General features: G+C 44.0%; 1 protein-coding gene across 1 annotated transcript; it reads right to left on the bottom strand.

Annotated features, from left to right (window-relative positions):
• Window positions 1–389: 389 nt before the first annotated feature.
• C11H2orf69 (chromosome 11 C2orf69 homolog) lies at window positions 390–7124 on the bottom strand. The gene is made up of 2 exons (XM_034786116.1): window positions 6761–7124; window positions 390–4140 (listed from the first exon to the last, which is right to left on the bottom strand). The coding sequence occupies exons 1-2, from the start codon at window positions 7052–7054 to the stop codon at window positions 3307–3309; spliced, it is 1128 nt and encodes a 375-aa protein (XP_034642007.1). The 5' UTR covers window positions 7055–7124; the 3' UTR covers window positions 390–3306.
• Between the last annotated feature and the right edge of the window lie 4780 nt (window positions 7125–11904).

The following is an 11904-nucleotide window of genomic DNA, read 5'->3' as shown; positions in this document are numbered from 1 at the left end:
CCTTTAGAATTTTTTAAAATAAAATAGCATAATTAAATGGATACAAATACGTCTTCAAATTTAATGTTTTAACAGTATTTTTACACATATCCTCACATGTTGGTGCTATGTCAGTAAAACAAAGGGGGGTAAAAAAAACTGCTGCAGCTAAATTTCTAGAGATTTGGAAGTATATACACTTCCTCACTAAATGAGGAACCTTGACAGTTTCACAGAGCTGAATCTTGTTCTAAAGGACATTTTACTATAGACTGTTAGGAAAAATATTTTACTGTCCCTCAGGACAGACAGCAGACCACCTTACGTCTTTCTTAAGTAAGCCACTTTGACAACATTCAATACAAGGAGTACATGAATACAAATCCACAATAAAGTATACCTCACACCAGTTAACTGCAGATTCCTTGTTTAATACAGTTAGTTTTACATTCACACTGAGGTGGTTTTCCCCCATAAAAACATTTAATTACTTTCCACATTGTCTGCACAAATTTTTAGCATGCACTGAAATGAATGACAGAGGCACCGTCCAATAGACCACCGCAACTGGCTAAAAGTGGAAAAAAAACAGCCAAAATATTTCAAATTAAAAAACAGGGACAAATAGCAAATCTTAGAACAAGAACCACTCTTAAAGATGGAAACACATTTTAGAAGAACATTTATCTTCAAAGTAAAATGGAAACTGTAATATGATCAAATATACTGGCTATCATAAGCCACTTCTGTTGTACTGATGATTCAGATTTCCTTAGGACAACCATCCAGACACCTTGAGGGCACTGCCAACCAGTATAAATAGCTCTTCTCGCAGGTTTGTAATAGCCTCTTAAAAGTGAAACTTTCCACTTTGGCTAAGACAGAATATTGTTTTGAAATGTGCCTATTACAGAATAGACAATTCTCTCTTCTTTGTGTACCAAGATTAATATCTGCATAACTTTGGAAAAGATTTTTCATTACACATACCCAAACACACCCCCATCAGTAAGGGGCATAAGATGTATTTTTCAGTCTAAGCGTGGATGATTTGCTTAAGACCACTCAATTAGTAGATTTTTATTAAACAGTCTACAAAATGTGTGCTTTGTTGTCTTTAAAGCATATATTTCAAATAGAAAAACCCTGATTCCCATTTCATGTGTAGTTAAGAGTGCTACCAGGGGTAATCCTCTCTTTCGGAATGTGTATATAAAGAAAGGTTATTGAAAAGATAGTCAATGGGTAGTGTTGGCTAAAGCTTCCAATGAAACTTGAATAGCAGCAGAAGCTGGATATCACATCTTTGTGGAAAGTTTAGTGATTATGAATTCATTTTACATATTAGAGTATAATTTTCTCCATTAGTTAAAGCACTTTACTGAATAGACTAATTTTTTTTGTTCACTCATGAGCAAACATTTAAGCCCATCTAAGTTGATTTAACCTTAACAGGTAGTTTTACTCTGAAAAATGGCTCTGTAAAACATGGTATTTAGTGTGCAATGTTTTTCACGTGCTTCCCTATCAACTGTGCTAAGCTGACAAGTAAACATTTCTCTCGAGTCTAGCTTGGATTTTTCATTCTTGCACACCACCATCAGAAAGATATGTCCATGCCAAATTATGTTTGTGACATCTATTTAACCTCCAGTATTCTTGCACAGGGGTAGCTGAGTGGAATTAAACAATTGTGAGATGATGCATGAGGAAAAAAGAAGCCGGCTCCCTCTTTCAGCATTGTAGAGCTAAAAGGAGGAAAAATTAAAAACTGGCACTCAGCAAGCAGATATAACCTCCGAGTAAGGAACGAGTTGAGTATGGTGCAATTTGTACATTCTCTTTTCAAAGTAGACAGACACTAACTTTTGGTAGTTCCATCTTCACAACAAAGGGTTGCTGTAACAATTGTTTTACACACTTCTAGACAAAAATATTTTTTCAAACAACTATTGGTTCAACAGCTGTGGCTATCTTTAGGGTTAAGATTTTCCAAGCCAAGATTCATTTATCACCTGGATAAATATGAAAAAGACTTGTAAGGCAACAGATTCTATCCCTCACCCATCTTGTAGTAGTTTTGAAATACATTCAACTTTTGTGCCTAAACTAGCTGACAGCATCCTTTGTACTTATCTAGTTTTGCACTTTGGTCAGAAAAAAATTGCATAGAAAATTATGCTTCTGAAAATAAAGCTGTATAGCTTTTTTGTGTGTGCAATATACTAACAAACGATCATGGTTCTACAAACTGATCTTTCAAAATTCTTGTGAAATTAAGAACAGGTTCTAGAATTTACCATATAACTTGCAATATATACCAGCATACAATATATCTTATGGCTTGATTTAGATGAACAGCAATTTGTTACAGATTTCAAAAAGGGCCCAACAGTTTCAGATACAAATGGATTGACACACCTCACAGGTAACTGTTATAATCAAAGCATACGAGTTGTATAAGTTAGTCAAGCCTCAATACGAATAGGGAATGTTGAAACAGTAGTAAACTAAACACTAAAGAGCATTCTTGGTCATTTTAAAAATTATACCTACATGTTTAATATTCTCTAGTCTCCAAATGAAAAGCTACGTGATGGCAGATGGTTAGCAATTAGTTAATGGAACTTTCATAAGCACCCTGCCCTTTCTGTGGCTATTAGGAAGAATAGATTGGCACCATTATTCCAAAAGTAAATGTCATTTGTACTTTTGCTTCATTTAGGAAAAGTTACAGAACTAGCAGATTTAAATTATCCAGATAGTACAATTTGCATTGAAGTATATAACCAAGACTGTTCCAACTATCATTTTTTCCTTTACGCCAAAAAGCTTAAAGATTGCTGTTTTCTACTGGCAGAGGTCAAAATTAGGTTTCCCAATAAAAGTGGCCTGACATTCAGAGGTACCGAGCACCTACAACTCTGACTGACAGCAATATATGACTTAGGAGCCTAACTTCAGGCAGCAGGGTTGAAAATTTTGGCCACAGAAATCAGTTTCAGATTAAATACAAACGTTTTACACAAAAATGTCCATCTGTTACATTAAAAAATACATCTATATATGGACAGTTGTTACTTTTTTCCAAGAGTCATACGATCTCTCTTGCTATAGGAATATCAGCACAAGCATCTAGGCTCTTTTGCCAAGCCCCTTCTTAAACCACATGAATTTATATATATACAGATTAACACGTTATAATGGATTTAGTACTCTTCTTTAGAGACCGTCAGCGCAAAACAAATTGTAAGTCAACATTACAAGACTTATAATGTCAAAAGTGCTTTTGCAAAGAATACAGTACACAGATGTGTATTCAAAGTATCAAAATACTTCATGAACTCTGAAGTGGTTATCTAAGGAAGGGACTTCATCTGCAAAATGAAGCAGTTTCTTTACTTGCACACCAAATTCTTCAAGAATCTGCACAAATTTCTTGTGCTCCTTCCCAATCCATGACCTCATTGTATCAAACACTTGGTAAGGTGTAACATGAGCATGAACTGCAATCCCTGTCTCTGCAAATTCTTTCAACACTTCAGGGTCAGTAACCCAAGTATTGCTTCCTCCAGAGTGACCACCATCCAGCCAGTAAAATGCTCTTATATTTTTTATAAAGGCATCTGTGTTCTTGTCCTTTTTCGCTTCTTTTAACTCATAAAGCAGCTGGTTCAAAACCACACAACCTTTACTGAAGCCAATCAAAGTAAATGATGCTTCACCTATAACAGATGGTGTGCCAAAACTCATAGCAGAATTATCAGAATATTCCCAATTTCTCTCTCTCTCTGATGCTGGACAGCCATTTGTAGTAGGAACAGATTTTGATTTACAAACAGCTATCGTTTCATCCTTGTTGAAATTATACATACTCTTTTGAGACAGCAAAATGTTCTGGGTGATACTGAATGCATTAACTAGCAACGCATGAAGGTGTGTGAAAGCTGCAAAGTCACTGCTGTGTTCTGGTGCTCCAAACAAATTACTTGCCACAAAATTATCATAGCAGCTGAATTTGTGCAGATGCATACGGGAACATTTTACAACCCAAACATAACTATTAGGGAATCGGCGAGCGAGTATAGTAGCAATGTTTTCTAAACTCCAGCACTCCCATTGAAAGTTTTCTGGATGGCAGGCCATAACGTCACGATAGTTCTGAAAGAAACGAGACAGACAATACATTACTATGCTGTAAGAATGCAGTGTTTCTGGTGAGCAAAGGTTTAACTCTCGGTTTGTTTCAGACTCTCTAGCACAAGTACTTATGGAAAGGGCTATGGTTGGCTGCTAGAGAGGGATACATGATTGTCTTTGGGAAAGTATGTCTGAGACATTCAACACCCAGGATCACAGGATGAGGTTAATCTCCAAAATGGGAAGCACATGTTTTCTTTCTGATAAGTAAAATATGTAAACTTAAACAAGTCTTAAAGAAAAGATGTTGCTCACTGCACACACATTATAGCAAAAATATTACCCAAATACAGCATTAAGTCTCCAAGTGTTGATTTTTATTGTGTTCTGGTGAATTCCCACTTCAAAAGGCTAAGATTCTGTAGACTACAGATTACATTCAATTATATTCAGCCTCACAAAAATACTAATTCACCATTATTGTTTGGCCTTAAAATTTAAAATGTAAAACTATTTTAACATCACTTTAAGGATAAAAAATGCACAGGAAACTAATCAAAGACATCATCAATCTCATTTATTTTTAAGAAAGGTTAATGCATTCCACTTATAGCCACCTTGCTAACAGTGCAAACAACAACTCCCAGAACTATGGGTGATCTTCCACAGTCCTATTTCTATTAATGGAATAGAACTGATTAGCTTTTCATGAAAGATAATGCAAGAGAAATGACACACAACTCTTGACAACCCAGACCTAGTTTACAGAGGACAAAGTCCATGCTTCTTTGCACAGTCACAAACCTTAAAAAGCAAGATAAAATTGTGTTTGTGCAGGGGTGTTTTGTTTTTGTTTTTGCTTCATTCTGTTTATGAAGGAGGAAAAGCTTTTTTTTTCCCCTAACAAAAAGTTACTCTTCTGCTTTCTTCACCACAGAAATATTGAAGTCAATAGGACTACTCAGAGACAAAGCTAAACACATGGGTAAGCCTTTGCAAGATCAGGGCCTCAATCTCTTGAGTCTCAGTTCCCCATCTGTGCAATAAATAATACTTCACTACCTCAGAAATATGTTGCAAGTATGAATTTGTTAGTGATTGTAAACCACTCAAATGCTCCCAACTGCCACAATAAGTAACTACAGAAGTCACAATAAGTTATTGTAACTGAATATCTCAATTATTGATGCCAGTGTCAAGAACTTTCAGGCCAAGAAACATTAATTACTGGTTTTAGGTAAGAGTTTCTGTGAAAGAACAAGCCTACTAGCCCTGGTTCAAGCAGTTTATAAACTTCACTTGTGTAGCTTATTAGCTTCCAAATCTAAATAGCTAGACTTAACATGTTATAATGCATTAATGCATGGGGAGTAACTGTCAGAAAAAGAGACAGTTAACTTCTTCTTAGTGTATGTGCAACGTGCCTCAGGTGGCACGTGACCAGAGTGCATCACTGAATTTGGTCTGCTCGTTGGATCTTTAGCTTGTCCAGGCACTGACAGGGAGCACGACATGAATGCTGATCCATGTCCTCCTTCCCCTGTTAACTGAACCTTAGAGCTGAGAAACCAAGCGCACTCAAGAGCCAGAAGACTACAGGAGCTAATGCTGCTCCACAGTTTGAGATTTACCATGTCCTGTTTCTCGTTAGATTTATTATATTACTGATGATAATGTTTGGGTAAATTGTTAACATTCTAGAGCAATCTTAACTTTTGATCACTCAATTTCACACCAATATTGTTTTATTAGATTTTTAAAATAATTGTCATACACATGCACACAACATCTTAGTGAAATCAATTTTCACCCTAATAAAACAATTCAATTGTACAATACGGAGCTGTTCACTCTAACCAGAACTGCAGTGCACACACTACAGAGAGCTGAAACAAATCAAGTATCAACTTTCACTCTACTTAACTGTAAAAACTCTCACTGTATCCAAATGTAAGTCGCTCCCAGTAGATCCAAGCACACAATATATTTAACATTGAGTTGCAATGCATACTATATAAGATAATCACACTAATATTCCACACTAGTGGACAGGACTGTATTTATCTATCTATAGCAGCATTTTTATAATACTTGCCATAAGAACAGCCATACTGGATAAGACCAAAGGTCCATGTAGCCCAGTATCCTGTCTTCCAACAGTGGCCAATACCAGGTGCCCCAGGGGGAATGAACAGAACAGGTAATCACCAAGTGACCCATCCCCAGCTTCTGGCAATCAGAGGCTAGGGACCCCATCCCCGCCCAACCAGCAGCACCATTCCCAAGTGTACCACTGCACAGCACGCCTTTAGCTCCCGCCATTGGATTAACCCCCGATGCGGGTATTAACCGTTTCTAATGGACACTGCCAGGGCTCCGGGAGCAGCGCGCTAAGCGAGTCTGAAAATGCCCCAATGTAACAGAACAAAACTCTCCTCTCCTCGCAGGAGCAGGTTCAGCCTGACTTAGTCCCGGGGGAACACGGGCGGGGCAGCGGCTCTACACCCCCGCCCCCGTAGGGCCCCTGGGGGGGGGGGACACGCCAGGGCTGCCCCCGGCCCCTGTGAGGGGGGTCCCCGCCCCCAGGGTCTGCTCGGCCCCCGCGCCGGCTCTACGCGGGGCTCCCCAGCCCAGTCGGTACCTGCACGTCCCCCGGGAAATAGACGACATGATGCCGAGGCGGCGGCGGCTGCTCCGGCGGCAGCAGCAGCAACAGGTCGTTGGTTCTGCCGGGGTCGGCGCCCGGCACCTGCGGCAGCCGCAGCCACGGGGGACTCGGGCGGGCGGAGGAGGAGCCGCCGCCCGAGGGCCCCGCCCCGCAGGTCGGCGGGGCTCGGCACAGGCTCATGGCCCTGGCCAGGCACAGGAAGGCCGAGCCGACCAGGCCCCTCAGCACCGAGGTGGCGGCGGGCGAGCAGCGCCCGCGCCTGCTCATAGGAGCCACCCGCCCGCGCTGGGCCTCGCGCGGCGGCCGCAGCACCAGGCCACACCTGCCGCCGACCTACAGCGCATGCGCGAGCCGAGGGGTGGCGCCGCCGGAACGGAGGGGGTGGGTCCTATCCGCAGAGAGAGATTTCGGGGCGTGGTCTGTGGGAGCTCTCCCCCTATTGGCGGTTTCGCTTCCCGCGTCTTCTTGGAAATGGAACAGGGAAAAGACCAACGGGAAAGGGATGATGGCGATACGCATGCGCACAGGTCCTGTTCGTGCCCTAGACTTTTTGCAACGGGCATAACGGTTCCTTCCTAAGGGATGCGGCAGGACAAGTAAAAGCGCAGTGGGCGATAACTGCCCGTTGCTGACCCTGCAGCCCGCGCAGGAGTGGGGAATGGGAGGCAGCCAGGCCCAGAGGATGCCCGGCCTGCCTGCCTGGGCCCGCTGCCCCAAGTCCCTCCACCCGCCCACTTCCCGGTTTGCCAATACGGCCTAAGGCTCTGGGAGGGAGTTTGGGAGTGGGAGGGGTGGGGCTCTGGGAGGGAGTTTGGTTTCAAGCTCTGGTCTGGGGCAGAGGATTGGGATATAGGGGTTGGACTCTGGGAGGGAGTTTGGGTGCAGGGGGGTGGGGCTGTGGCAGGGGTGAGGGATTTGCTCTGGGAGGGAGTTTGGGTGTGGGAGAGGGTGAGAGATGCATTGCTTTCCTTGGATGGCTCCCGAAAGCAACCTGCACCCCCTCTGACAGCCGCTCCTAGGCAGGGGGCTGGAGGGGTCTCTGCACACTATTGCCTGCAGGTACTGCCCCCGCAGTTCCCATTGGCCGCAGTTGGCAGAGTTGGCGCTCAGGGTGGGTGCAGTGCGTGGTGAGACCTCCCCCCCCCAGGGGCCGCAGGGGCGTGCTGGCCGCTTCCAGGAGCGGGCGGCCAGGAAGCTGCCTTAGCCCCATGGCGCTGCTGGTGGCAGGGGCCCTGGGCCCTTTTGAATTGCTCGGGGAGGCAGGCAGGGCCTGGAGAGAGACCTGGCCCCTAACTTTGGTGGAGCCGGGCACCTGTGCTTTCATATTGGTGGAGCACGGGCCCATACAACTTGCCGCCCCTGCAGAGGACTGCGTTCAAGCAGCATGGCATCACAACACAGTGCTGGGTTAGGATAGGAGATGTCACGTTAACATAGTATGATGTCACAATGCTTCATTATGATGCAGTGTTGCAGTGCCAAGTGAAATGAGCATTAGGTCAAGCCATGACATCACAGCACTATGCAAAAATTGTTGCATGTCTCAATGTGATGTCATGGCCACATGTTGAAAAATCCATGTCATGGAGAGTGATAGTATTGAGTTAAAATAATACCTTGTTGAGCTGCTATGTTATGGGTAAGCAGCCCCTGTGTAAATCACTATTTCACAGACTGCATGGAAATCCTGAAATTCGCCCAGTTTGTCCAACCACAAGGAGGCAGAAGTGGGGAATGTCTGCTTCTACCTCTCCACTGTTGGAAAAATCATGGTATTGGGTTAATTTGATTGTTGGAGGTTTGCTTCCTGTCTGGCTGGCTGATAGGAGAGGGGGCTGGTGTTGACAATGTGTGGCCATTAGGAGCCTCCGCCTAGCCCAAAACATTTTGAAATTTATTAAATTAATAGGGGACAATGTAATGGGATGGCCAAACCCTACACTGGCCCAAAAGGGTTAAAGGACAATACTCAGCTCAGGTAGCCCCAGCCATCCAAACCTGCAGAGCATGCACCAAATGGAGATGAAGCTTAGAAGGGAGCAACTCAGCTGAGATGAGGCAGAAAGATGGACCTATTTATGCTGAGGGCTCCTGAAGAAGCCGCCCTGTGAGGACGAAGACTGCCTGCTGACGCCGATTGGGGCTGAAGGTTCATTTGTCTTTTTCTATCTCATGTTGGGCTTGCAAGATGTAGGGAGAGATGGTAGGAAGTGATCCAGGGAGGCAGCTCTGGGGACATGCCAGAGTGCCTGACTATGTTTCTCATAGGATCCTGGGTCAGAGCCTCATGGAGTGGGAGGGCATGGGCTCCCCTGCTCACCATTCTTGTTGCTGGGGGGGCACAAGCCTCATTTCCACACACACCTCTAGTAAGGAGAGGGTAAGGATGTTGAAAACCCTGACGTGAAGATAAGCCACATGCAAAGGTTAGGAACTGGACTGAAGGCCTTTTCTCCTGGGAGGTGTGGCACTGGAAACTGGGTGCGCTAACCACTAGGCAACCTGGCCTTCTGAGGACTCTGTTACAGACAAATTTTCCCATCCAGGGCATGGAAGGCATAGAACATAACATATTAGTGAGGCTTCTCTGTGCTTGAGCAGGGTGGTGGTGGTGACAGGATAGCACAGAGGATCTTTTAGAGAGTTGGGCAAGTAGATCCACTGGCTAGATGCTCTCAGAAGGAGCACATCACTTACGGTTGGCTACTTCAGCCCATAGGTTGAAGTAGTGGCCATGGTGTGGATGTTCTGGGGCCTGGACTGGTGGTAGATTCTGCGTCTCTTCCCGAGTGCACAATCCATGTACATTTGCACCATCCATATGCATTTTGAGGCTTGTGTATACAGGAGAGGTTTGTTTTTTTTTACTGTAATTTAGTTTCTTTGGCACAAACTGCCTTACATCCATACACAAAAGTTCTTTTCTCAGTTTATCTGGTGTCTTTATACTGTTTTCATTAAACCTGCTTTGGAAGCAACAGAACTTTCAGAATTAGTTATGCTATAAGGTTCAGGTGGATGCATCCTAATTTTGAATTAGCTGTGCTGCTTCAGGAAGTCCTTGCTCCCACTATTATTCCACACTGCATTGCCTCACATCTGGGTGAGCACGTTTGGTTATCCATGTGCACTCTGATGCTCTAGGGTCATCTTGCTCACTTTCCTGTTTAAACCCTAGCCCACACCTAAACACACCCCTTTGCAATTCCGGCTCCTGGCAAATTCATATACTGAATCCAGTATACCAGTCATGACGCTGCGTCTATGTGGTCCCATTCTGAGGTCCTGGACTTCTTTTCCAGAAGCCATGGAGAGGAGAGGGTATGTCCTGTCCCATCTTAACAGGAATTGCTGGAATGCAAATATTTATGAATGGCACGTGCAGAAAATGCAAAAGGGTACTCTGGGGCATGGCCCAGTGCTGTGCCAATGCCAAAGAGCTCTGGCAGACTTACAAGAACACAAGAGACAAAAAACTGCTGAGAATGCTCACAGCACATGCACTTACTATGAGCAGCTGGACTGTATTTTTTTCCAGGCAGGCCACCATGAAACCTCTCTATATGCTGGACAGTTTGCCCCCAGAAATCAACCTGTCTGCTGCAGGTCCTGGTGGAAAGGCCGTCCCTCAGAAAGCCAAGATCTCTTCAGCCTATCCAAACCTGAACAGCTGGAGCATTTTGCAAAGGCACCCTCTTTGGCTGCTCATATCATTTAGAAAGTCTCTTAACCTCTGCCTCTCACCCACCGGAGAGGGTCTCTCCCTCGCTCTCAGATGTTGTGCAAAACACAGCAGGCACCCATGACACCTACGAAAAAGGTAGATATTACTCAGAAACTTCCAGGCTTGTCATGAGACATCTCTACCTTCCCTCAGGCTTCCAAGGAAGCTCCACTGTCATTTTGCAGATACTCAGTATAGTTAAACAGCTCCTTTCTAAGTGGCCAGTGAAAGGTTTCATAAACTAGGGAAGCAGAGACTAAGCTGGGTCTCTCAGAACAACAGGAGCAATCAAAAACACTATTAATGTCCAGAGTAGTTTTAGGGGCCAAAGTTCCATTTTTTTCATTGCATAAAACAGAGGTGAGTTTCTAAAGATCCTGGCATCATGGACCTTTCCAGATCAGCCCACGTTAATAGTGGTGAACTTACCATGGAGGTCACCAGGCTTTGTATCATCAACAGCAAGGGGTATTTCTCAATGATGAACTCTGAAGCCTGCAGTCGATGGGGACAAATAATAGGTATGTGGGTCCCCGTAAAGGTCCCTATGCAATTCAGGAACCCTAACAAATCCAAAAGAACGACCTGTGCATTGTCCAGCTTTACAATCTGGGGCAGCAGCAGCAGCCTCTCAATAAGAGTGCACCTCAATGAGAACAGCCTTGACAGTTGATTTACCAACACCAAACTGGCATCTAGCTACTGAGCAGTTGCTACTGTGCGTGGCGAGCTTCCATGTGCTGCTCCATGCTGAGGGGAACTCTCATGTAGGTGTTTCACTACTGCAGCGCTAGGGTAAGTTGCTCACAGATCTTGAGGAAAGTAGCTTTCTGCATCCTGAATCTTTGCTTCCACTGCTAGCGTCATCAGAGTTCAGCAGCACTATTCTGTCCCACTAATTGGGCAGTAATGCTCATGGCCAACTGCCAAGCCATCCAATTCATTCAAAGCCACCAGCCTCTGTGATTGCCAATATGTTTGAAGGAGCCGATCTCTTATTAATGATGACCAAGATTGTGGTGCTCAGCAGTGCTTCGTCCATTCTGCCTAATAGCAGTTTGAAAATGTACTGCTCTGCTAAAACCAGATGAATTATGGGGTACCCGGAAAGGAATCATGGGAATTTCTGAGTTTGAGTACAAGTCCCAGATTTCTGTTAGATTATGGTAGGTATCCCACAATAAGGTGTAAGGAAAAATCCCAGAAAGCATTGAGCCTAATAGTAGAATATTGAACCATTCGATATGTACCTAGAATACAGAGCAGTTATTTTGAAAAACGTATTCCATCCTGTGTGGGTGAAATGATTTTAAAGGGAAGTAGATTAAGCCAGCATAAACAAAGCAGCAAGGATGCATTTTTTTGCAATAATTATACCAGTTTAATTATAGTG

This window comes from Trachemys scripta, chromosome 11 (assembly GCF_013100865.1).
Source record: "Trachemys scripta elegans isolate TJP31775 chromosome 11, CAS_Tse_1.0, whole genome shotgun sequence".
NCBI lineage: Eukaryota > Metazoa > Chordata > Testudines > Emydidae > Trachemys > Trachemys scripta.
The sequence above is the reverse complement of the archived record's forward strand: the minus strand, read 5'-3'. Positions and strand labels throughout refer to the sequence as shown.

What these genes read in the sequence shown, in the direction of transcription:
- C11H2orf69 (XM_034786116.1), bottom strand. Translation starts at nt 7,054, where the DNA reads ATGAGCAGGCGCGGGCGCTGCTCGCCCGCCGCCACCTCGGTGCTGAGG. An exon ending in ATTTCCCGGGGGACGTGCAG is followed by an intron (nt 4,141 to 6,760) that starts GTACCGACTGGG and finishes CGTTTCTTTCAG; the next exon opens with AACTATCGTGACGTTATGGC.